General features: G+C 40.8%; 2 protein-coding genes across 8 annotated transcripts in view; one reads left to right on the top strand and one right to left on the bottom strand.

Moving 5' to 3' along the window:
- CPT1C (carnitine palmitoyltransferase 1C) overlaps positions 1 to 5029 on the top strand; it is a 43842-nt gene extending 38813 nt beyond the window's left edge. For all 7 annotated transcript variants that reach the window (XM_058180158.1, XM_058180155.1, XM_058180157.1 and 4 more), the window contains one exon: positions 31 to 5029. In XM_058180158.1, coding sequence (XP_058036141.1) covers positions 31 to 129 — 99 coding nt within the window. In that variant the 3' untranslated portion in view covers positions 130 to 5029. The remainder of the gene's footprint in view (positions 1 to 30) is intronic.
- On the bottom strand, positions 4420 to 23744 carry LOC131198180 (testis-specific serine kinase substrate-like). The gene is given in 10 exon segments (XM_058182679.1): positions 4420 to 4561; positions 6378 to 6515; positions 8451 to 8588; positions 9496 to 9659; positions 9748 to 9850; positions 9852 to 10039; positions 11346 to 11429; positions 20927 to 21022; positions 21589 to 21823; positions 23578 to 23744. Coding segments are annotated over 10 exon segments (1455 nt in total).
- Positions 23745 to 27829: the final 4085 nt, after the last annotated feature.

Below are 27829 nucleotides of genomic sequence, written 5' to 3'. Positions count from 1 at the left end.
TTTCTTTATCTTTCTTCCTCTTTCCTACAGGATGCACACCGTTTTGGGTTTAATATCCGGAAAGCCATGAATGACATCTTGAACCTTTTCCAAACAAACCACACTGCCCATGCCACAGCTGGCAAGTGACTGAATAAATGCCAGCAATATTGTACAGTTAGTTATCAATGACACATGTTGAGTGTGTTTTTTGTTCACTAATCAGCAGGGATTTTTGGAAAGGGGGGGGAGGGGATACCCAGGGGCCAGTCCTGAAGAAGTCTGCAAGTACAGTGGAGTTCATCTTTGGATTTAAAGACCTGGATTCTACTGTATATCAAATACCACAGATCTCTAGGCAAATAAGGGTTCTTATTCACCCTGCCCACATTTCTGTATTTCCTAAAGATCTGATGGGGAAGATTGCTAACCAAGGCTTGTTTGTGGATGAAGAAACATCTGTTGCTGGATTAGAACAGAAAAGTTGGGAGCTTAGCTGATTGAGGTTTCTGCTCCAAACTCCCACGTGGATTTTCTGAAGCTGTGCCTCCTCAGCCATTTGCAACCAGCTGCTAAGAATCTCTTCTTCCTGTGCTCCAGCCACTTCAGACCATTGGTTTGTTGCCTGCCTATTCTGTGCTTCATATATGAAGGACTCAGTCCCTGTGGCTGTGATTATACTATTCCTATAAAGTGCTTCAAATAGGATGATGGATGATATTTTTGAGAACTGAATTCCTCATTCTTACCCTTTAATGTCTGAGGAAATCAGTATGAATTCAATGTAGGGGAAAGGAATCTTAATGTAAGTCAGATCAATTGGTCTATCTCTTAGTATTATAAATGTTAATAAAACTCCAGAGTGGGAGTTCTTGCCAAAAATGTCTGGTTTTGGTCAACTGAAGGGTTGGAAAGTGATAAGGAGCATGTTTAAAAACCCAGAGGTTTTGAAGAGAGGCCTCACTTGCAGAAGTGCTCAATGCTGCCTCTTTTAAATGTCCTTTTAGCAGATAAGCCAGACTTCTCCTCTCCAGGGACTTTAGCAAGTAGTTTTGGCTACCATCCTTTTGCATAATTTCTGCAACTGTGATTTGAAGACCATTTTTTTAAATATAAGGGCTTAACTTATTAGGGAAACTGTTAAAAATGTGGCACGGCCAGACTACAGTTAGGAAAATAGATAGTATTATGATCACTTATTCAGATTTACTGTTTTCATGCAACTTCCAAAAAGCTTTTGCACTTCATTATCTTCTGAGCGTTCATAGCAAGATGTTTTTCAGCTCCTTAATTGCATTGAATGCAAACTTATTAGATTGGGACAGTGCTTGGCATTTGGATGGCATGCTCTTGGGCATACTTGTTTAAGGTGGGTCTTACAACAGCGCTTCTGTTTGTGCATGAGCCTCCAAGGCTGTTCCAGATCCTGCTTCCATTGAGATCAGAGCAATTATTAGATGTTGGAGAAAAGGAAGGCCTACAGAACTCATTAACCCATTGGGGCATCGTGCCAAGCAAATCATAGGTGTAATACTTGTAATCATGACGCTGTAGGTCACCAAGCAAACAAAGTCAGCGGTTTGACCTAAGAGAGCAAAGTACCACAGGGAAAAGCAGCCTGCATTCTCCCAGAACTGTCTCTGCAGGACTCTATTGCCACCTGATGGCTTGCATGCATTGGGTCACAAGGCACGGTCAGACCTGTGACTGTAGCAAGTGATGGGAACAGCAAAGTCATAGAAAAAATACTAAAGGATAGATTTGGATCTAATGGATCAGATCACTTTACTGAGTGGTAATGCTTGAGGCTGAGAGCTATTGGCTCCTGCAGATACGACAGTCCTTATAAGGGAAACATTAGCTCTCCTCCCACCCCTGGTCTTCCGAGTTTAGTACGTAATGTGTAAAAAACAATGGCAACCAATGAGAATCTAAAGCAAGTGATTATGTATATATGTGAAGCCCAGTACTGAAAATTCAAAGGTTATGCTGTGAATTACATACAGACTATGTAGTGTAGGAAGCTCTTTGGAATATAATAGCAATAGCAGATTTATATACCACTTCACAGAGCTTTTACAGCCCTCTCTAAGCAGTTTACAGAGTTAGCATATTGCCCCCAACAATCTGGGCTCATTTTACCAACCTCGGAAGGATGGAAGGCTGAGTCAACCTGGAGCCAGAGAGAACCAAACTGCTGGCAATCGAGAGTCAGCAGGATTAGCCTGCAGTACTGCATTCTAACCACTACCACTATGGTTCAACTACAAGATAGCTTTTTAAAAAAAACTATTCATAGTTTAGTTTAGCTTAGTGCAGGGTTGAGCAAATATTAAGCAGCTGAAAGTTTCACTTTTAATTTATATTTTGGATGGCTTAGGAGAAATCATACACAGAGAAATGGCAAGGGATATCAAATGGGGGTGAGAATTGAGTTTATTTTTAAAATGACTCATACCTTTTAGCTTCACTCCCTGTCCCCAGAACAGCAGATACAGGTAGACTCCAACTGACAACCACAATTGGGACTGGCATCTCCGTCACTAAGTGAGGCAGACATTAAGTGAGGTGCACCTGATTTTACAACCTTTTATGCCCTCAACATCCAGGAAACTGCAACTGTCATAAATACATGCTGGTTGCAAAGAAGCCAATTTTGATCACATAACCACAGGGATATGCAATGATTGTAAGGGTATCATAGTAAATCACTTTTTTTAGCACTGTCATAACTGAATGGTTGCTAAATGAATCTAAGTACCTGTAACATACATATTTCTGACATTTGGCAGTTAATTATAACCAACACAAGTAGCATTCCTAGTACATGTTTATCTCTGAAGAGGGGAAATACTTGGAACCACCATTTTGGTGCCTTTCCATTACTGGTCTTAACTTGTGGGCTATCAAGAGACTCATTATAGCTCAGCTGTATTTGCAATAGCTGATGCTCAGCTTTTTTTATCCTGTAAAATGCTCTGACATAAAACAACAATTTGCTGAAGACGGCTAGCCTAGTTACAAGGCTGCAGAAGGATTTAAAATGGTTAAACAAATAATGCCTGCCCCAGCCAAATGCTAGTGTTCTCTTGACAATTTCAGCTATCTGACACAAGAAGCTGGAAGGGAAAGAAAGAGCAAAACTAAATTTCTCTTCTTATATAATTTTATTTAGAAACTCGTCAGTGATTCTTTTTCCTTTTCTTCCACCCTACTATTTCTCAGACTTCCCCCCTATTTCACCTTACAGAAATATCTGGGAAGAGACAGATCAATTACAAAGGACTTTTAAAATTAGGACATAAGTTGGAAATTATCCTTCATAAAACCACCAAAAGACTAAGATACTATGTCCATGGAATAAATAACTGCAAAAATGATGGATTTCTATATATTCAAAAAATGCATAAATAAAATAGAACAAAACTGACATTCTAAACTTTAAGCTTTGCAATAAAAGTGAAGAGAAAACTGGAGACACACATATACTAATTTGCCTATTAATGAAAAGAAAGACTGTGTTCTGAGCACACGTATCTCAACACCTGAAGCTTGAACAGGCAATATGTTGCAACAGCTATAATTCACTTTTTGTGAATGCCTTTAGATTTATTCAGCTGGACATGGAAAGGTTTTTTCTACTTCCCAAAGTTAGTTCACTGTCCTACACCAACCTCAACGCTATTGTCCTTTCTACAAAATACAAAAAAATATTTATAGGAAAGATGGAAATGAGAAATAGAGCAACATGGAAGTAAACAGGAAGACCACTCAATCAGAAGCTAATGCAAAACTATAGCTGAGCAATTTGCAGCGTTATTCACCTCTGAGTCACATTTGGACTTGGAAAAATATATGGAGGCTACACTTGTCAAAATCAACAGGGCCAGGACAAAACAAAATTTAATGAACACTTATCATTACAATTAATACTGTTGATTATTCCCTGTCAATGTAATGACTTTCATTTTCAGTCATATTAAATTTACCATTCAGTACTAATAGAAGTGCTCAGGAAAGTACATCCAGGATTTTCAGAAGCTGCATTTAACTCTTGGACTATGATCTCTGACTCTGGATTTCCCTGTATTAGCTAAGATGAGAGGAAGAAAAGCTTAGTGACAAAGCTATTGTGCTTTGCCCACTGAAGATCACTGGTTCATTTTTCAAGCTCTCAAAATATTTTTAGTAGTATTTAGAAACACTTCTGAAAGAAATTTTGATGAACTGATGTCCAATTAGAATGGAAATAGGATTCAGGATAAGGCAGCTTTGCAGACTGTACGTCCATAGCCAAGGACCTGCCTCCAGACTTCCCAGTACAAGGCCATCTCGATCTGGCCTGCATCAACTTAGGATCGGAAAAATGCTCCAGAAAGACTGCACTCTGGAAACATTTTATTGGGGGCAGGAGGGTCTGGGGTTAGTCTACTCTGTGCCTCACTGTGTCATCGTCTTCTGCAAACGCTGGCAGCTGGGGCATATGCCTTCTGATTGGGTCCGCTGCTTCAGCTCCTCCAAAATGGGTGCCATCGCATGTTCAAACATCTTTCGCAGCACCTCTGTATTCACAATGCTGTAGCTGTGGGCGGGAATCAAGAAGTGAAAAAGAAAAAAAGAAAAGAAGGGATGCCATTTACATAGTCAATGTAGAAAATATGATAGGTTTAAATCTTGAAAGAGAGAGAAGCAGCCCAGATACAGAGTCAAGGAAACTCCCTCCACGCAATGTCAGAAGAGCGCAATTTGCTGCATTGAAAATAACATAAATATAAGGTATATCTGGAAGTGAGCTTATTTAATATACTGTAAATATGACAAAGCAGCCCTAATCCAATTTAATATTACTTTAGGACAAATTCCCCCTTTTCCAGAACTGATAGAGTGGTCTCAAAATACCGTTAGAAGAAAAGAGAGGACGTAGGCAATACATGTATGAAACATCTAAGCTGGAAAGAGAGTTAAAAAGCATCCATTTTAAAGCCCAACTCTTCTTGATTCTTCTAAATATGCATGCCAATTACATGAGCTTTAGCAACTTGAACTTTTTTTTAAAAAATGAAAACAGATGTTCTTAGGAATCTAAAGCCAATGCCAGAGACTGGATTTTGTAGAAAACTGCATTTTCAGCAGCAGCCAATTAACTCTTTATGTGAGTAGTCAATTCACTTGCTTCTGTAATACTGAACCTTCTCTTCTGTAAACTGGAAAACTGCAATTACTTGCTGGTCTATGAAAGGAAATCTATATTATCAAGTCAATATTTCTAATTTGACATACAGTTCATAGACTAAGCAAAAATTCTGGATAGTCCTTGATAGAAAAATCTTAAAGTTTGTAGCTGTCCTGATACATCATGGCCATCCAGTAAGAGCATTTCTCAACCTTGGCAACTTTAAGCTTTGCAATAAAAGTGAAGAGAAAACTGGAGACACACATATACTAATTTGCCTATTAATGAAAAGAAAGACTGTGTTCTGAGCACACGTATCTCAACACCTGAAGCTTGAACAGGCAATATGTTGCAACAGCTATAATTCACTTTTTGTGAATGCCTTTAGATTTATTCAGCTGGACATGGAAAGGTTTTTTCTACTTCCCAAAGTTAGTTCACTGTCCTACACCAACCTCAACGCTATTGTCCTTTCTACAAAATACAAAAAAATATTTATAGGAAAGATGGAAATGAGAAATAGAGCAACATGGAAGTAAACAGGAAGACCACTCAATCAGAAGCTAATGCAAAACTATAGCTGAGCAATTTGCAGCGTTATTCACCTCTGAGTCACATTTGGACTTGGAAAAATATATGGAGGCTACACTTGTCAAAATCAACAGGGCCAGGACAAAACAAAATTTAATGAACACTTATCATTACAATTAATACTGTTGATTATTCCCTGTCAATGTAATGACTTTCATTTTCAGTCATATTAAATTTACCATTCAGTACTAATAGAAGTGCTCAGGAAAGTACATCCAGGATTTTCAGAAGCTGCATTTAACTCTTGGACTATGATCTCTGACTCTGGATTTCCCTGTATTAGCTAAGATGAGAGGAAGAAAAGCTTAGTGACAAAGCTATTGTGCTTTGCCCACTGAAGATCACTGGTTCATTTTTCAAGCTCTCAAAATATTTTTAGTAGTATTTAGAAACACTTCTGAAAGAAATTTTGATGAACTGATGTCCAATTAGAATGGAAATAGGATTCAGGATAAGGCAGCTTTGCAGACTGTACGTCCATAGCCAAGGACCTGCCTCCAGACTTCCCAGTACAAGGCCATCTCGATCTGGCCTGCATCAACTTAGGATCGGAAAAATGCTCCAGAAAGACTGCACTCTGGAAACATTTTATTGGGGGCAGGAGGGTCTGGGGTTAGTCTACTCTGTGCCTCACTGTGTCATCGTCTTCTGCAAACGCTGGCAGCTGGGGCATATGCCTTCTGATTGGGTCCGCTGCTTCAGCTCCTCCAAAATGGGTGCCATCGCATGTTCAAACATCTTTCGCAGCACCTCTGTATTCACAATGCTGTAGCTGTGGGCGGGAATCAAGAAGTGAAAAAGAAAAAAAGAAAAGAAGGGATGCCATTTACATAGTCAATGTAGAAAATATGATAGGTTTAAATCTTGAAAGAGAGAGAAGCAGCCCAGATACAGAGTCAAGGAAACTCCCTCCACGCAATGTCAGAAGAGCGCAATTTGCTGCATTGAAAATAACATAAATATAAGGTATATCTGGAAGTGAGCTTATTTAATATACTGTAAATATGACAAAGCAGCCCTAATCCAATTTAATATTACTTTAGGACAAATTCCCCCTTTTCCAGAACTGATAGAGTGGTCTCAAAATACCGTTAGAAGAAAAGAGAGGACGTAGGCAATACATGTATGAAACATCTAAGCTGGAAAGAGAGTTAAAAGCATCCATTTTAAAGCCCAACTCTTCTTGATTCTTCTAAATATGCATGCCAATTACATGAGCTTTAGCAACTTGAACTTTTTTTTAAAAAATGAAAACAGATGTTCTTAGGAATCTAAAGCCAATGCCAGAGACTGGATTTTGTAGAAAACTGCATTTTCAGCAGCAGCCAATTAACTCTTTATGTGAGTAGTCAATTCACTTGCTTCTGTAATACTGAACCTTCTCTTCTGTAAACTGGAAAACTGCAATTACTTGCTGGTCTATGAAAGGAAATCTATATTATCAAGTCAATATTTCTAATTTGACATACAGTTCATAGACTAAGCAAAAATTCTGGATAGTCCTTGATAGAAAAATCTTAAAGTTTGTAGCTGTCCTGATACATCATGGCCATCCAGTAAGAGCATTTCTCAACCTTGGCAACTTTAAGCTGGCTGGATTTCAACTCATGCTTGGCTTGAGAATCAGGAATTGGCTCAGGATTCTGAAATTCATACAGCTTAAATTTGCCAAGTTTTGCTTTTTCACCAAACACAAAATGAAAGATTTTGTGTCATTGGACTGTTTGTGGATTTGTTTTGATTAGATGAAACTACTTTGGGAATGTTTTATTCTGTTTTAATGTTGGGGATTTGTTTTCTATTGATGTATATTGCCTGGATCCATGTGCCAACTGGGAAGCTGTTAAATTGATGTAATCAGTCAATCATGCTAAGCCATAATATGCTATGTTTGGTTTTATCTTAGCTTTTGTGGTCCTTAGAAATTACAAACCCTAGGTTTTGCCAAGTCCCATATGCCAAAAACAATGAAGAATGTACTATATATATTTTTGAGTCAAAAAAAGCCAAATAATGCGGGAATTGGAACCCGAGTTCCAGAGGTAAAAGATATTTCTACTTTTTAATAATTTCTTCTGTCTTCAACAATCTCTCTGACACATCCTTGGATAAGAAAGTCATTGGAAGACTTCCTACAGAACACCAGCAAGTTGGGAATTCAACCAGCAATCCAGGCCCAACTATGATTTATAGCTTAATGTGTGAATGTAGCCAATATGAGGAGCCCTCACTTAACAATAGTATCACTCACATTTAGAGTTGTTTGCTCTAAATTTTTCAAGTTTCTTGCTGATTTCTGGCATTTATATCTGGTTACTAGCAAAAAAAAAACACCCAACAATAAAATGGATTCATTTAAGACTATGGTTTAACTTAATTACCATAGCATTTCCTTAAGGACCTCTGCAAAAAAGATAAAATTGGATGCAGTCATGCAATAATCAATTTAACAGCCACCATGACTTGCAACCATAATACCAGGTTAAGTTATGACCATAAGTTGAGGACTACCTGTAATGCTTTTTAATAAATTGTGATTAAACAAAACATTACTTAGAGGCTTTATGACACTGACCTGTGTGAAATCAGGAAAAATCAAACCCAACTTTGCCCTAATCTCCATATTCTTCCTCAGTCTAGCCTTCTGATTCTCATTAACAAGTTGGACGGTATTCTTCAATTCTGACCCAGAAGTTTAACTAGGTACCTGGAACATCTAGCACAATTAGGAGGCCGGTCAGATGCTTCCATATTCTTCAGTGTTGCAAGATGTCGGGATATATCTTCTAGAAGGCCATCCAGGTCTGCCCGAAGCTGAGTGAGAGATACTGAAGTCCGTTTTGCCCTGGCATAAAAGAAAGTAGTTGTAAGTAAAAGGGCAAATTTCCAAATTCATAGCCCTGTAACAATTCAGAGAAATGTAATTTTGCCTGCCACATAGACTGATAGACTTTCTTATCTCTGGATCAGGTCTTAAGATTGGAGCATCCCTTTTTACACAGTCCTCTCACATCATAGGTTGGCAGAAGAATGGTGATTTTCTGGTTTGGAGGCATTTGTGTTCCAGGAGATGCTACAGATTCCCTGTGCCCCCTGTATTTTATTCTCTCTTATCCCATCATTACAATGGGGCATGGGGGAGAGACTCAGTATGGAATTTTATCTAGAATTGTGTATCTTTATTAAAAATATACTAAAGGACTCACCCTCTTTTATTCTGAATCGGAATTTTTGCACCCCCTGGTATTTTTTAAGCAAAGAATTTGGTAGAATTAAACAAAACTTGCTGAAGAAAAAGGCCAAGAGACCATAAGCACATTCATGAAACTTGCTCTTGGAAGATTCATAAACACTAGAAAACCTCACTTTTTAAAAGGAAAAATCATAGTGATCAGGACACGTTCCAGGACAACAAGGCTATTATTAGTAATATACTAATCTTCCCTACTGGATTACAGAGCTACAAATAATTATAACTTTTAATACCAAGTGATGATCATGGAAGTTGTATTCAACTTTTCTAAAATAAAACTCTAGGAGGAAAAAGTTCTACTATAAGAATGTAGGGAGCAAACCCCACCACTAGGAACATTAGCAAAAGTTATCTAATTGAAGCTCTCATTGTATTTTACTCTAGGATACAATAAATAATGGGTTATGTTTACTTCATCTCTAAAATCTGGCCTTTTCTTTGCTGGGAAAAAGTGGGCTCCTTGGAGGGGAGAAAGGGAAGCCTCAGGAGAGGCACATACGTGGTAGAGACTTCATCCAGTTCCTCCCGCAGCATCCTGAGCTCCTGGCCTTGTTCCACCTGTGTCCTTTCCCGCTGGGGAAGAACCCCTTCCAAGCGTACTCCCAGCTGGGCCAACAGTCGCAATGCCTCCTTCTGGGCCAGCTCCAGCATACATTTCCTAGAGTGAAAAGTGATGGAAAGAGACCAGGTTGATGGGTTGGTGCTTCTACCAAAACCAAGGCTCTTCCACTCTCTCTTCACAGTAGCTGATCTCTCCCAGCAGAGCAAGGCAAGTCAAGGTGGAAGCCATGCTTGGTTTTTCAACTATGCCCATCTTATCCCCAAGACCTGCTCACAATTGGCCACTTCCCATTAGATGCCAACCAAACAGCATCACTCTCTTCATAGATGGCTGATATTGAGGGTACCGTTACTATTCTGCCTATTAAGTCCAAAAGTTGTTTGGAGACCCCACTTGCCACCCCTATTCCTGCAACTGCTATGAGGTCTTACCAACGAAAGTCTTCTACTTGAACTTGTTGCTGCAAGTTACGCAGTTTCTCCTAAACAGAGTGGGGGAAGTGACAGGGAAACAGTAACATTTATTTGGTATTGAGTATAATTATTACAACCCTTATAATTCCCAATCAGTCTAGCTGGGTTAGCTGTTGTAATCCAACAGATTTGGAGGAAAATACAGTGCATCCACAAAAGAAGGCAGTTTGGTGTAGTTTTCTTTGGGAGTGATCCCATCCTTTTCAATTTAATAAAAAGGTAAATAAAGGGACAAACAGCTGAAGCAGTTGAGGCATATAAAGAAGGAACGATATTATGCCAGAAACTTAGCAAAAAGACAACACTAAGTTTGCAATATTGTTTTATAACCATTGCACCTTTCATCTAAGAATCTACAGAGAGTAGCAACTTGACTAATTCTGACAGATACGGAGAGTCAAATCTGTAATAACTCAGCCCATCAGGAATTCTTATGACAATAAATAATGATTTATTAAAATTCTACCCCAGCATTTATTCAGAAGCTCCAACTAGCAAATTTAGCTCTGATTCTGGTTTCTGGCAACAATACCCCTGTGAAGTAGCCTGAGCAGTAGAGAGGAAGAGACTGGCAAAATGAGTTTCTACATGTAAGAGTGGGATAAGATTAGAGCAATTTTCCCTTCAGTGCCAACCCAAAGTTTAACAATCCTGGTAAGACAGAATTTAAAAAGAAAATTCTAGAAAAGGTAACAACAAAACACCATCATATTGTTCCAAAAACATTATACTAAAAGGCATCAAGCATGATTGAAGGAGCTTGTTTTTCTCGTGTATAGCTCTTCAAATTTTCCCTAAAAAAATTATCTTATGCTGTAGGCCAGCCTAACAAAGAATAACTTCTTATAGTTGCCTGTGGAACTTAATTGTAAGCTTTCTTTGCGACAATGGCTGCCTTTTGCTAAATGGTCCATATTTTTTAATATCTGAAAAGAATCCCTTGACAAAGAGGAAAAGATTTAAAAGGGATAGATGGAAAGGTGGTAAGTGGCAGAAAGCTGGTCAGATGACCGATCCAGTCCAGTAGTCTGATCTTTGAAAATCTCCACAGAAAATTGCTTTTGTTTCTATTTTGCTACCAAAAGATCTAGGAACTTGAATTGCAGCCTCTGTTCATGCTAGAGGAAACCAGTCTTGGTTCCTTATGTGCGGTCACCCAAGATAATAGATTCTGCTTATAATCTTACTTTCTGACAACTGTTCTCCATCAATCTACTAACTCATAGCAGCTTTGTTACCTTTCCAAATGCTGTGAATTACTTGCACTCTTGATACCACCCCATATTCCTGCAAGTCTCAAATCTTCTCCCTCACCTCCAAGAGGGCTGAATTTTCTTCCAGCACACTGGTCTTAATTTCAGCATCCTCCACAGATTTTGTCACCTTTCGGCAGCTTTCCTATAAGAGATTTTAAGGAACAAGAAAAAAACTTAGAAGCCAAGAAGGAAACAAAAAATGGAATCAGCTAATATGGACTTGCAACCAGTGTTGTGTTTCTTTTTTTAAAAAAGTGAAAATGGAGCTTGTGAGGGTCACGCACAGCCCTCCCAAGCACTGTTTTTGCTGGCAGAGGCACCACAGGCCGGTCCTTCGCTGTTTCCAGGGTGGCCCCACAGGCCAGATCTAAGCACCCCATGGGTCGGATCCGGCCTGCGGGCCTTGAGTTTGACCACTACCTTAACCACTAAACCAATTGGCTTTCACCCTTGATCTAAATGCCTCTTCGGTTACTTCTCTAGTGGGTTCAAAACAATCAACAAAGTTCTTCTTCTTCTTTGTAAGGAAAATTCAGCCAAATGAAACCAGCTGACTCAAATGTCCTTCCATACCTGTGCGGGCTGCTTTGACACAGAAGTACCTCAGCTGCAGGCTGCTGCCTTGTCTTTGGTGTGGATCAGATGGAACAAATGAAAACTCTCTTCCGAACTTCTTAGGAAAGCTCTGCCCCACTCATCTAGCATCTTCATAGCATTGTCCAGGGCTACTAAGTTACATACAGCCATGCTCATTTTTGTTTTTTGGGCACCAAGATGGTTGGGCAATTCTAGAAAATGCTCTGCCTCAGGGATGAAATGCTCCCGATTCGGACCGGATTGGCCGATCTGGTAGCAATGGCGGCGGGTGGTTCAGAGAACCGGTAGCAAAAATCCCTGCCCCCCTGCCCATGCCCACCCAATTGCCTGCTTTCCCATTTGCCACTTCTTTTAAAAAATGCTTTTAAAAGGTTAAAAAAAAGGCTCTGACAATCACAGCTGAGCCGCGCGAGTGTCAGAGCCTTTTTTTAACCTTTTAAAAACATTTTTTTAAACAACCTATTCGGGTGAATAGGTTGTAAAAAATGCTTTTAAAAGTAAAAGTAAACAAAGAGGCTCTGATGATCACAGATGAGCCGTGCGATCGTCAGAGACTTTTTTTTACTTTTAAAAGCATTTTTTACAACCTATTCAACCGAATAGGTTATAAAACAAATGCTTTTAAAAGTAAAAAAAAACATTGTGCGCCACAGCTGATTACCCCCACACACCCTATTCTACTTACCCCATGCCTCATTTTGGCGTGCACTTTGTGCGCAGGCACACCTCGCATTTTGTGTGTGGTGTGCACTGCACATGCACACATGCAGTGTACATGCACAGCCAGCAGATTTCACCACTGAGTTACATGTGCTGTCACACTATTTGAGCAGAGACATGTATATAAAATCCCAAACCAACAAGCCTAAGTGATGGCAATATCACTAAAAACTAAAATAGGAATTGTACATAAGCTGACAAGCAAACTGGCAAATGTTATTCTTGTGGATAATATGCATAGTCTACTTTTAAACCTTTTCCCTCATTCCAACCCTACCTTTTCCCACCAACACTGTATCTTCTGCTTTTTTAATATAATTCTGTTTGATTAAGAGTACTGGAGAACTCAAATGCTTGCACAATATGTTATGTCAATTTAAATGGTTCTAGGCAAAATGCCTAATTATGAATTAATTTTCTTAAGGATCAACATATCTACCCTTGCTTTTCAATTTTAAACTAGATTTTTTGCCAACAATATTATTTTTTAAAAATTAAACAATAGCAATAAACCCAAGGCATGAAGGCAAAATGAAGACAAAGTCCAATCTGATTTTACAACAAGATGGACAGAATTTAGCACCTTCTCCCTCAAATTCACCCAGTAAGTATGCGACTTGTCCATTAACACCACACTTCGATTCTTACTATGCTACAGAGCACCTGACTACGACATCGATCACGCAAATAAGTTAACCACACTTCTAACATGGGCTACCTCTTGCCCATATCCTCTCATCTTCCTGGGTGACCTAAATCTACCTTTTATTAACTGGATAACAAATGAATGTACAACTGAACCAATCCATACTACACTATACAACACTGTTACAGACCTAGGTCTTGAACAACTAGTAAATAACAATACAAGACTCAACAACTGCCTTGACCTCATCTTTTGCAATAACACAAACTTAATTTATGGACTACAAATAAAAGAACCCTTTTCCAACAGTGACCACTGCATGATAGACTTTTGTCTCAATATAAGCCCTCACATAAATCGTCATAATAATAGTACTCCTAACTACAATTTCAAAAAAGCCAGCTATGACCTCATAAACAACAATCTCTCATATCTTGACTGGCAAAATCTATTTTCAACCTGTATAACTGCTGAAGACCACTACAGAATTTTCCTACTAGAAATCAATAGAATCATCAAACAATACGCACCACAAATCACCACCAAAATTAAAAAAAAACAAATTACCCATATCAATAAAGAAACTTCAATCCAAAAAAAAATCCCTCTGGGAAAGAAACAAAAAAGGCCATGTAGCAAACTTCAAAAACCGCTACAGAAATATTTGCAGCCAAATAAAAACTGAATGCACCATTTACCACACAAAGCAAGAAGAAGATCTTCTGCGTACTAATTCTAATCATGCTTTCTATAATTTTGTTTACAATAAACTTAAAGAATCAAGATCCATCCCATCACTAAGAGAATATAACGGCAATGAATATAATGATGAAACAGTTAAAGCAAACCTATTTAACACATTCTTTGGCTCAGTCTTTGTTAACAGTGATGGCTCATATCCGACATTCCCCAATCGTACTAACAAAGATTACAACGACTTAACTCATATAGACTTCACAGAAGATTATGTTGAAAAAGCTCTTCCCAAACTGAAACCATCTTTATCTATTGGACCTGATGGACTATGTGCATACTTCTTAAAAAAACTTTCCACTAATATAGCAGAACCCCTAAGCATAATCTTCGATAAAACTTTCAAGACTGGTTCCCTTCCCAAACTTTGGTCTCTAGCCACAGTCATCCCTATCTTCAAAAAGGAGATCCCAGCCTAGTTGAAAATTACAGACCTATCTCTCTATGCTGCGTCACCTGCAAAGTAATGGAATTTATCATCAACCAATCCATAACCCTCCACCTAGAAACAAACAACCTACTCTCTAATAAACAATTTGGTTTCAGAAAAAATTATCATGTAACTTACAACTTCTCCACTGCAAAAACATATGGACTACTAATCTTGATAAAGGCAAAGCAATAGATGCAATCTACATAGACTTCTGCAAAGCTTTTGACTCAGTAGTACATGATAAACTTCTCCTAAAACTAAAATCCTATGGCATTTCAGGACCCCTTCACAATTGGATAACTGCTTTCCTGTCAAACAGACAACAAGTGGTCAAAATTGGCAATGCTCTATCAAATCCTGTCCCTGTCAAAAGTGGCGTTCCTCAAGATAGCGTTCTTGGACCAACGCTCTTCATACTATACATAAATGATCTCTGTGACCATATCTCAAGTTATTGTGTCCTCTTTGCTGACAATGTCAAACTATTTAACACCACCAACAATAGTAATACCCTTCAAAAAGACCTAGATTTTGTATCCAATTGGTCTAAAACTTGGCAACACCAAATCTCAACCAGCAAATGCTCAGTCTTACATATTGGAAAAAAGAACCCAAACACTAAGTACAAGCTTAATGAACATTATCTTACAGATGACCCCCCACCCTGTCAAAGACCTTGGAGTTATTTATTTATTTATTTTGTCACAACAATATATGTAGGTATCATACAAAAAGATTATATAGTATATAAACACATATATGAGTAAATATAAGGAGGTATAAGCATATATATATATAGGAAGAAGAAAAGAAAAACAATAGGACAGGAATGGTAGGCACGTTTGTGCGCTTATGCACACCCCTTATGGTCCTCTTAGGAATGGGGTGAGGTCAATAGTAGAAAGTTTTTGGTTAAAGCTTTTAGGATTATGAGAAGAGACCACAGAGTCAGGTAAAGTATTCCAAGCACTGATGATTCTGTTACAGAAGTCATATTTTCTGCAATCTAGATTAAAGCGGTTGACATTAAGTTTAAATCTATTAGTTGCTCTAGTATTATTGCAATTAAAGCTGAAGTAGTCTTTGACAGGACAACTACATAGCAAAAAAGGCTCTAAGAGTTGTAAACCTAATTCTGCATAGCTTCTTTTCCAAAAACTCTACACTACTAACCAGAGCATTCAAAACATTTGCCAGACCCATTCTTGAATACAGCTCATCTGTCTGGAACCCATACCACATCTCTGACATTAATACAATTGAACGAGTCAAAAAATATTTTACAAGAAGAGTTCTCTGCTCCTCTGTAAACAACAAAATACCTTATTCCACCAGACTTGAAATCCTGGGATTAGAGAATTTAGAACTCCGCCGACTCCGACAAGACCTGTGTTTAACACACAGAATCATCTATTGCAACGTCTTTCCTGTTAAAGACTTCTTCAGCTTCAATAGCAATAATACAAGAGCAAACAACAGATTCAAACTGTTATGTATTAACAGTTGTGCCTTTAAATATTTGAGCGGGAAATCAGCACGTTGCTGATTGGACGAAGCCTCCAGTAGAACTGTATAAAAGGAGAGGTTTTTCCCCCAGCCTGTTGCTGGGTTCACCATATATTAAAGAGCTGTTGTCACTACCCTGGTCTCCAGCCTCGTTACTTCCCGAACCTAACATTGGCGACGAAGGTGGGATCTCGAGGCTAAGGAGAACCAGAACCGAGCTGAAGCACGCTAGTTCCGAACCCAGCAAACTCAGGGCAGAAACGCGGAAATGGCAAACACGCCACCCGCACCGTACAACCCGGGCAAGGAGAAATGGGGAACATATATGACCCGTTTCGAAAGCTTTCTAGAAGCCAACGAACTACAGGGGATCCCTGATAACCGCAAACGGGCTTACTTCCTAAGCCATTGCGGGCCGAGTGTCGAGATTGCGGAAGCCCTGGCAGAGCCAACGCCCGATACAATCGGTATCGTGGCCGACTCTGCAGACTTTGCTGAAGAACCATTTCGCACCGGCGCCGTCCAAATACGTGCAGCGGTTGAATTCGGAGAACGAGACAGATGGAGGCGAGTCCATCGGTGACTACATGGCCGCGTTGAGAAGGCGTCCAAGGACTGTGGATACCGAGACTTAGGCGAGTGCTACTCGAGCAACTCATCCGAGGGGTCAAGGACATCCGCCTCGGCGGCGACTGCTAGCCAGGAGCAACCTGACACTAGCCACCGCTCTGGACGAGGCCAGAGCACACGAAATGTCTACTAAAGCAGCAGAGACTCTGCAAAGCCTCTTCAATCCAAAGGCGGCGCAAAGCCAGCGCCAGTACACCAGGAGGAGATTCAGTCCGAATCCGAAGGTGAGGCGAGGATGAGGAAGAGGTCTGCCGGACCGAAGCGCGACACTGAGGACCGTGGCGAGTGCGGAAGCTGCGGAGGGCAGCATCAGCGCCAACGCTGCAGGTTTAAAGGCGCAACATGCGGCGGTGTGGGAAGAAAGGACACTTAGCTCAGGTTTGCAGAGCGGCCCAACCTTCCGCCGAAAATTCAAATCGGCCAATCAAAGCGGAACCGGAAAGGCGGCCCGATTGGTTCAAACAAGAAAGCGCGAAGTCTAACCAAACGACTGTCATTATAGGCGCGCCTCAACCAAAGTGGAAAAGAAGATTTTTACAAAGCCCAAGATCGAGGGAGTACGGTGCAGGCTTGAAGTAGACACGGGATCAGCGATCACCATCATGTCCTGGGACACCCTGGCGAAGTCACTGCCGTCCGTCGCGAAGCGCCATTTGCAAGCACAGCGGCTACGAGTGCACGACTACCAGGGGAATCGCATCCCTGTTCGAGGGACCACCTCCGTCCGAGTCGAGTTCGGCCCTCACAAAAAGACCCTGCCCATCACAATCGTCGAAGGAACTCTGCCCAGTCTGTTGGGACTAGACTGGTTTCGTGCCCTGGGCATGGGAGTGACTGGCATCTACAGAAGTGACTGCAATTTGAAAGACATTCTCTTTAACGAGTTCGAAGATGTCTTCAAGGACTGCCTGGGCAAGTACAAGGGGACCCCTATTTCCTTCAACTTAGACCCCCAGGTAGCCCCCATTAGGCTTAAGGCGAGGAGAGTCCTTTGCCCTAAAACCAAAATTGATAAGGAGCTGGACAAGCTCATAAATCAGGGGTTTTGGTGCCAGTCGATCACGCAAAGTGGGAGGCGCCAATCGTCACCCCAATCAAGTCGGACGGGTCAATTAGAATTTGCGCTGACTACAAGGCGGCGCTTAACAAAGCCTTACAGAAAAGCGCGTGCCGGTTCCGTGGTGCAACATTTATTGCACTCCTTGGGGCAAGGGCAAGTCTTTGCAAAGTTAGACTTGGCCCAAGCCTACCAACAACTGCCAGTAGACGCCCGCACAGCGAAGCCCAAACGATTGTGACGCACAGGGGGCATTCAAGTGCACCGATTGCAATTTGGGGTTAGTGTGGCACCAGGGCTGTTCCAAAACCTGATGGAACGACTACTGCAAGGGCTCCCAGGGTAGTTCCTACTTGATGATGTCCTAATTTCAGGGAAAACATGGAGGAATTGGGGAGGCGGTTAAGAAAGGTCTTGAGCATTTTCCGGACAGCGGATTAAAAGTCAAGACAAATAAATGTCAGATAGGGGTCGAATCGGTCGATTTCTTGGGCTACGGATAGACAAGAAAATTCACCCTACTGAGAGCAAGGTTAAGGCAATTAGGAAGGCTCCAGCGCCCAAAAACAAAGCAGAGCTGCAGGCATTCCTGGGATTGGTAAATTTATACGCGGTCTTTTTAAAGAACAAAGCAACCGTTGCGGAACCGCTGCTTAGGCTCTTACGGAAAAATACTGTTTGGTCTTGGGGAAAGTCAGAAAATAGGGCTTTTGAAGCAGTCAAGAACCTGCTCTCAAGTGATAGCCTGCTCATCCAATATCACGACTCACTACCCCTAGTGCTGGTTTGCGATGCGTCACCTTATGGGGTGGGGGCTGTACTCAGCCATAGCCTTCAAACGGCACAGAAGCCCCTATAGCGTTCTACTCTAGAACGATGTCCTCCCCAGAGAGGAACTACAGCCAATTAGACAAAGAAGCATTGGCCATTGTATCAGGGGTCAAAAAATTCCATGAGTATGTCTTTGGGCGGAATTTTGAAATTGTGACTGACCACAGACCGTTATTGGGACTACTGGCTGGCGACCGCCAACACCTGTGGCACTGTCGCCACGTTTGACTCGATGGACTATATTTTAGCCGCTTACTCATACAAGCTGCAGCATCGACCGGGAAAAGAAGTGGGGCATGCAGGCGCTTTGAGCCGATGCCCACTGCCGGGGCGACCGAAGATCCCACTCCGGGACACCCATCCTCCTTATTGACTCGTTGGACTCTGGCCCAGTCACATCAAAGGAAGTGGCTCGGGCATCATACCGGGACATTGTGTTAAGGACTGTACTCGGTTGGGTACAGAGGGTGGCCGCTGCGCCGGGCGAACGGTTCAAAGAATTTGTTAAGAAACGTGATGAGCTCTCGGCTCAAGGGGTGCCTGTTATGGGGTGATCGTGTAATAATTCCTGTTAAGTTAAGGGCAGGTATTGGACCTCCTCCACGAGGGTCACCCAGGCATCGTGAGGATGAAGGGGTTAGCTAGGAGCTATGTATGGTGGCCACTCATGGACGCAGAGATTGCTGAGAGGGTAGGGAAATGCCAAGCTTGCCAAGAGTCCAGACCGCTACCCCCAACAGCCCCAGTCAGAGAATGGGAAAAGCCCCAAGGGCCTTGGTCAAGAATCCACATTGACTTTGCTGGCCCCTTTCACGGCCAAACATTCCTAGTGGTGGTGGACGCATTTTCCAAATGGTTAGAGATCATACTTATGAAGTCCACCACAGCCGAAACAGTAATCACAACCCTGCGCCACCTATTCGCAACTCACGGGTTGCCGGACACTCTGGTGTCCGACAATGGGCCCCAATTCACGGCAGCCCAGTTTGAAGAGTACCTGGCAGAGGAAGGCATCCGACATGCCTCTCTGCACCTTTCCACCCTGTCGAATGGCCTTGCAGAGCGTTCCGTCCGGAGCGCTAAGGAGGCATTGTCCAGGCTCAAGCCAGGTGACTGGCAAACAAAAATAGACTTTTTCCTAGCCGTCCAGCATAGAACCCCAAGCACAGCCACTGGGAAAAGCCCAGCCGAATTGCTAATGGGACGAAAACTCCGGTGCCCACTTGACCGTTTGAACCCCCATTACACACCCGAGCGTTACAAGGGGAGCTAGAAAAAACAAGGGAATTGAGCATAGGCGACCGGGTGTGGGGCCGAAACTATGGGGACGGCCCTAGTTGGCTCGCAGGACAAGTAACAAGAGTAACAGGGCCAAAATCGTATGTGGTAGAGCTACCAGACAACCGAATGTGGCGGCGCCACATAGATCAGTTAAGGAAACGAATAACTGACCAAACCGAACCAACAGAGACAGGTAATGACCAATACCACTTTGAATCCACAGCTGACAATGACCCGGGGGAGGCGCAAGACTTAGCTGAGGTCCCAGAGTTCCAGCGACGCCATCAGGTCCCGCAGGAAACAGCAAGGCAAATCCCAAAATTAATCCAAGGCCGGATGGCCAAGAAAAAGAGTCGGCCAATAATCCAGAGCCCGACGGCCCAGAGAAAGAGCTGGGAGGAGAAAACAGCCCCTCCGACCAGCTCGAAACACCACCCAGAACTGAACCGCGCAGGTCAGAAAGAACTAGGAGACGCCCAGGTTATTTGCGTGACTACGTCGAAAAATAACATGTAAATAAATATGTAAATAAGACCAAGTGTTTTCTGGGAGGGGAGGAGTGTTATGTATTAACAGTTGTGCCTTTAAATATTTGAGCGGGAAATCAGCACGTTGCTGATTGGACGAAGCCTCCAGTAGAACTGTATAAAAGGAGAGGTTTTTCCCCCAGCCTGTTGCTGGGTTCACCATATATTAAAGAGCTGTTGTCACTACCCTGGTCTCCAGCCTCGTTACTTCCCGAACCTAACACAAACTTAATGTCAACTGCTTCAATCTTGATTGCAGAAAATATGACTTCAGTAACAGAGTTGTTAATGCTTGGAATACACTACCTGACTCAGTGGTCTCCTCTCCAACTCCTAAAAGCTTTAACCAAAAACTGTCTACCATTGACCTCACCCCGTCCCTAAGAGGACTATAAGGGGCGTGCATAAGTGCACAAAAGTGCCTACCGTTCCTGTCCTATTGTTTCCTTTCAATATATATTCCTGTATATAATGTTGTGACAAAATAAATAAATAAATAAAAAAAAGTCAGAACAAAGCATTCTTGCATTGGCAGCCTTAAAAAAATTCATTCTACATTCCTGACTATTAAAGCAGAAGCAGACATGGTCAATGTGGAAATGTAACTGTTCAGCTATTCAGTCTATTAAAAAAAAAAAACCACCACAAAAAAACAGACCTGCAGATTCTGAAGATGGTGGTTGACCTTAGATGTCCTTTCCTTGAGACTGGTAATGGAGTCCTTGGCTCGCAAAAGGCCACTATTGCTCACTTCCTGTTGGGAAAGAATATAAGAAGATCAAGCAAATCATCATCAACTTATTCCTGACTTCACACTTTCGAATAATTTATTTCAGTCTCAGTGTCAACTGGAAGGTTTTCTTAGGGACCTACGAAATTCATTACTGAAAGTGACAGAAGAAATTAGTGGCATATTTTTGGGACACAAGAGCCATAAAGTAGAAACTTCCTTGTTGCAATGTAAAGAAAGAAATCTTTGGAATGATATACAGTAAATGCAACAAAATATTAAAATGTTATATTTATGTAGTTATTTATCAAGCATATCTAAATTATATTAAAATAACCAAAATATCTTTACAATCCCCAAGGCATGTCACAACTTTTGAGCACCCCTAATGTTTGGAATTGAAAGTGGAAAAATTTGACAGACCCTAAAAGGCCATGTGCAGAAAATAAACGAGGAATGAAGAATTACACAAACAGTGGGATGAATGTGGTTTTTTTCCTTGTCTATTATTAGAAAAATACTAACTCAGGACAAGTTAATTATCTAGGAAAGCAGCAACAAGTATATAGAATTGTGACTCATTGCCTCACCTGCTGGTTGGAAGTATCATCTTCATCTTCTGACCAAGCTGGCTTGATGGGAAATAGAGGATCCCGTCTTTCGCCTCCTGCTCCCCCTGGTAAGCCTCCGTCATCTGTGGATTCATTCTCCGTGGTGGAATCATCACGTTCCCCATCAGTTAGATTCAGAAGAGAAACATTAGTGCAAGCAGAAGAACGCTTCAAATTCAGATTGGGACTTTCACTAGTAAAATGGGGCTCGACTCTGGGTGGGAAAAAGGATACACGTTATCCTTAGATTCAGCTGTTGACTATTTTTTTTCTTACATAATATATTGCAGAGAGATTGAAGTATTACTTTAATATAACAACAAGCCTTATGATGCCTCAATGGCTAATATATTATTTGATAATATTCTTTTGAAAACTAAGAGCAACCCATGGCTGGTATTAGTTTTATTCTACTAAGCTTTCATGCGCAAATAAATATTGATATATGAAAATATCAAATCAATATGAAATCATAGCTCAGCTCTCCCAAATATGATGTTTTTATGTGTGTGTTGGTCTTCAACATTCTCAATTTAAGGGATTACTGTATTGAAATCCTGGAATATTGCTCTGAAAATTTTGAGAATTAAATTGCAACACATTGATAGGGTATCTAGTCTTATTTATTCCATCACTTATATCCTTCCCCCAAGTCAACACTCTATTTATCCAATAAAATCAAACAGAACAGGGGGAGGGAGGGCAAACTGTTCCAAAAGACAGGGTAACTCTCAAAAAGGCTCTTATGCCCATCATTTCTTGAAGTGGGAGAGAAACTCTTTCCAAATAGGATGCACTGTATCTATTTGAAGAAGATGGTTCATAAAGCAGCACAAAGGCCTCATAGATCAAAAGCAGCATTTTCTACAAAAAAATGTTAATCAATGCAGAACCACAGGACAATGCTATTCTATTGAAATGGATTGAACTCCCAGCCAATGAGCACCAACTAGTTTTAGGACATTTTAAAAGGCAGCCCTTTTAATTATTCCTATATTGGAATAATCAATGTTATAACTATGATTATTGCCAAGATCTCCCATCCCACAAGAAATGCAAAGGCAACATTGTGCAAAGTCTTCTCTGGTAAAGAGAAAAAAAAATCCACTTGTTAATCAAATAGCAGGATCTCCATTTTCACACTAGCTTCATCAAGGAATGTGGTCCTTTCTAAACCCAACACAGGAGCTCCATTGTTTCTGAAGAAGCAGTAACACCCTCTTGCTTTGATTCAATTTCACCTTGTTTCATTCCATTCCATTCAATCCCTCACTTTTCGCACACTGGGAGAAAATGCATTACCTGTTCAGTTCAAAGCTAGATATCGGAAAGATATTGTTGTACTCCAAACCAAGAAATGGCCTTTCCTAGTGGTTACTTTTAAATAGGATAGAGGAAGTAATAAAGTCCTGAGGCACTGCGTATAAAAATGCCCAAGGGTTTTGTTTCTTCCCTTGGCATTACCAACAAGAATCACTCACTTATGAAACAATGATCACTGCAATTAATGCCACCCATCCACCTATTTACATACAAACAAACCTATCTCACAGATAGTCTGGAAAAAAATCTAAATGGTTTTTCACAATGCCTGGCCAGAGCTTTCAGCAATAACCACTGTGGTAGTATCTTATTTAGATCATATGAGATTCATTATCCACTTAAGCCCAGTGTTAGACTACAAATATTCATTATTCTTGCCAGCTTTATGCAGACTATAAGTTCTGGGAGTTGTAGTACCAACAAAGCTGGGATCTCATGGCAGCAGCTCTTCATGAATTTAAGGAGAAAAAGGAGGTGTTGCATAATGTCTTCCAAGAGGCCTTTCCAGATACCTGGAACTGAGCCTGAAACCATCTATAAGCAAAGAGAAATACTACTCTGCATCCCCCTTTCCTGTAGGTTTTTACTTGCTACAACTATTGCACCGAATTTCACTTCTACCCTTTCTCTTCCCAGGTCACTCACCCATGGAAAGAGACGGCTTTCTTTTTTTTGGGAAAGCCCTTGATGCTAGTAGTTTTTCCAAGCTGATCCTTGCTGCTCTGGGCCCGACTTTCAATACCTGTTGGTGTGTCTCCGGCCTCATTTATTTCCTTGGATTGCCAGATGGTCTTTACCACAATGTTGGCCATTATAGATTGGGAGTCAATATCTGGTATGAGCACAGATTTTCTTGCCTGTACCACACCAGGAAACATCTACTATCTACAAGCCAACTGGCTCTCCAGGTAGGGCAAGGATCTTCTAGTTGCTCTCATGACCTCACAATGGTTGCCATGGGGCTGCCAATTATATGACCCCATTCTTCCATCAACAATTTGCACCATCAACATTCTATGGCAATAGTAGAGCCTTCAATGTAATGCTGACATTGAAGTAATTCCATTGATTGAACTGAACAAATATGCTGTACAATGAACTGCTCTTTTATACCTTGTCCAGGAAGGCAATGTCTAGATTCAACTGCTACACTAGACTATACAAATCATAGTTAAGCAATCAGTCATATTTACACCACACAAAGTGAGGTTCACCCAGCACAATGAAACTAAACCAAAAATACATTATGACTTAGCTATAAGTAGACTCAAATATATATAAAATTTCAAACCAGTGTATTTAAATGAAATTGTCTTTTTTATGCTTTACAAATAATCTGTCTATATGACTTTTGCATTGTTTGCTACTTCATAACTCTTCCACAAGCCTCAAGGATATAGCATCTATAGAAACCTACAAAGATAAAGTATTCATTTTCTGCATAGTTTATATTTGGAAATTTGGGGAAAACTTTAAGGTCATATATAATTTCATTACTTACAGCTAGAATTCAATTAAAATTATAATCTCCTCCTCCTCCTTCTCTTTTTTTTATTTTTTGCATCCAGCTGATGTCAGCATGAGTCTTCAAAGAAGGGTGGTATAAAAATCTGAAAATAAATAAATAAATAAATAAATAAATAAATAAATAAAAAAACTTAAAAGTCACAGCAGAGATTCTAAGTAAGGCTAAAAATGAAATAACATTATTCGATGCTATCAAAAGGTATTACCCAAAACATACTTTGAAAGATCTAGTTATTTGTTAAGCAAAACACATAACTTGCAAACAATCCAAAGCATTTTGCTGATTGATCTGGCAATGGGATGGATCAAATGCAATGCTAAACCAAAGGCTAGTATTGTCTACAGTAAATCAAAGAAAACATTTGTAATTTTTTTCTTTCTTTTTAATCAACATGAGGTGTCAACTAACCACAACCATTGAGTTGATATGCTATGTTTAATTATTATTTACTGAATCAACCAAAACTGAATGATTCACATTCCACAATATACTTGGATCTGTTTTATCAAGTTGCTCTTTCTCAGCTTAACATATTGGACATGATCGTTGTGTTGGATATAACATGAGAAAACAGCTCCATAGATGTCAACTTGAATTTCCAAAGAAAAATCAGGATATGAATGCAATATCTATATTCATTAGTTAGTTTCCACATAAGACTAAACCATACACCAATGTTGGTTTTATCCAAGCAAATAAAAACCTTTCTATACCTTAACATAATATGAAGACCAAGCCATTATATGTTAAACAAGCTTTAAAGTTTTCAATTAGAATTATGCAAAATTAGATTGCTTCATTTTTTGAAGCTGCATTCAAGGAACTTAAAACTATGTAGGGATATGAATGTATTTATTATTATTATTATTATTATTATTATTATTATTATTATTATTATTATTATTATTATTATTATTATTATTATTATTATTATTTAAATTTTTATACCGCCCTTCTCCCGAAGGACTCAGGGCGGTTCACAGCCAGGTAAAAAATACACAATAATACAATATAAATACGATTAAGATACAATTAAAAAACTTATTAAATTGGCCAAGATTAAAAATTTAGGATAAAAACCCATTAAAAACCCATAAATTTAAAACTAACCCAGTCCAGCGCAGATGAATAAGTAAGTTTTGAGCTCGCGACGAAAGGTTCGGAGGTCCGGAAGTTGACGGAGTCCTGGGGGGAGTTCGTTCCAGAGGGCGGGAGCCCCCACAGAGAAGGCCCTTCCCCTGGGCATCGCCAGACGACAGTGTCGCGCCGACGGCACCCTGAGGAGTCCCTCTCTGTGAGAGCGCACGGGTTGGTGAGAGGTATTCGGTAGCAGCAGGCGGTCCCGTAAATAGCCCGGCCCTATGCCATGGAGCGCTTTGAAGACGTTCACCAACACCTTGAAGCGCACCCGGAAGGCCACAGGTAGCCAGCGCAGCCTGCGCAGGATAGGTGTCACACGGGAGCCACGAGGGGCTCCCTCTATCACCCGCGCAGCTGCATTCTGGACTAACTGAAGCCTCCGGATGCCCTCAAAGGGAGCCCCATGTAGAGAGCATTGCAGTAATCCAGACGAGACGTCACAAGGGCGTGAGTGACTGTGCACAAGCTGGCTAGAAATTCTGGGAGTTGAAGTTCACAAGCTTTAAAGTTACTAAGGTTGGAGACCTGTTTTAGATAAAAGAGCTAAATTTAAAACTTCCTTAACTTTAAATTGCTGTCTAAAAAAAAAAAACTCCTTAAAAAAACCCCAATTAACTATTTTTTAAAGCTCCCCCCCCATTTACTTACCCAATTGGAGGCAGGCAGATTGAGTTGCTCACCGAGGAGATGGATTGCAGACAGGCAGATTCAGTTGTTGGCTGATGCAACTGATTGCAGCAGTGGGAGCAAAGTAAGGATTAGTGAACCCAAAAGAAGCAGGAATTAGGTAAGTGAGGACGAGGCGATTGGGTGGGCATGGGTGGGGGCTGTTGTAAGAGGTTGCAAAAAAATGATTTTAAAAGGCTGTGATGATCAGGCAACTCAGCTGGGATCACCAGAGGAAAAAAAGAGTTTAAAAGGCTCCTCTGATGATCCCAGCTGAAGTTGCCTAATCACCAGAACCTCTTAAAAGGATTGTTTTTACAACCTCTTCGACTGAAGAGCTTGTAGAAAACATGTTTTTTAAAGGTTCTGGCGATCAGGCAACTCAGCTGGGAATGCCAGAGGAGCCTTTTAAAAGCTTTTTTTTACAGCCTCTTCAGTCAAAGAGGTTGTTAAAAAAAAAAAAACTTTTAAAGGGTTCTGATAATCCCAGCTCAGCCACACAATCATCAAAGGCTTTTTTTTAACTTTTAAAAGCATTTTTTTGGCTGAAGAAAAAATGCTCTTAAAAGTAAAAAAAAAAAAAAAAGCTCTAATGATGGCACGGCTCAGCAGGGGCAGGGGGCGGGGCCAGGGATTTTTGCTACCAGTTCTCCAAACCACCAGCCACCATCGGTATCGGATCGGGCAATCCGGTCCGAACTGGGAGCATTTCACCCCTGGATCACATGACCCTGGGACACTGCAACTGCCATAAATATGAGTCAATTGCCAAGTGTCTGAGTTTTAATTGTGTGACTGTGGAGATGTTGCAATAGTCATAAGTGTGAAAAATGGTCATAAATCACTTTTTTCAGCGCCGTTGTAATTTTGAATGGTCACTAAATGAACTGTTGTAAGCCGAGGACTACCTGTATATGTATACTTTTTTGTTCTCATGGAACAATAGTCAAATAGGTCCATTCCTAAGCCAATGAATTCTGCCCTTAAAGGAGACAGGAGGAACTGGAAACAGCATTGCCAAATGCCCAAACATTCTGCAGACCAATAAGACTTTAAAAATAACCCCAAAGCACTCTCTCAACTGACCTCAACTGATTTCCTTCAACTGACCTCTACCCTCTAATTCTGGGCAGGCGTGGGAATTGCATGCATGTCAACAGAATTGCACGTGTGCCAACAGAAGGGTAAACTGAGGTGGGAGCTGGGGTTCTCCTTGGCAGTCGGTGGCTGCTTTGTGGCTATGCATAGGAGTGGGGTAGTGGTGGGCAGGTCAGGGTAAACAGTGGTGGCACCAAACCTGTCCAAAAAGAGGAGGCGATGAGAGGAAAAGTCTAGGGATGAAAGCTTTGGCATATGGATGCCAGGAATTTTCAGGAAAAGTTGAGTAATCCAAATATGAAGAGGAGGGATGTTGGAGGTTGCAAGGGTGACAAAAAACCCCTCCTCTATTTTTGCAAAAGGTCCTTGGGAGAGGAGGTGGAAAGTGGAGAAAGAGTAAGAAGAATCTGGATTTGGAGAATGAGAGGCTGATGATCAAGCAAGATGGGAAAAGGCCAGTAAACC

This window comes from Ahaetulla prasina, chromosome 4, assembly GCF_028640845.1.
Source record: "Ahaetulla prasina isolate Xishuangbanna chromosome 4, ASM2864084v1, whole genome shotgun sequence".
Taxonomy (NCBI): domain Eukaryota; kingdom Metazoa; phylum Chordata; class Lepidosauria; order Squamata; family Colubridae; genus Ahaetulla; species Ahaetulla prasina.
The sequence above is the reverse complement of the archived record's forward strand: the minus strand, read 5'-3'. Positions and strand labels throughout refer to the sequence as shown.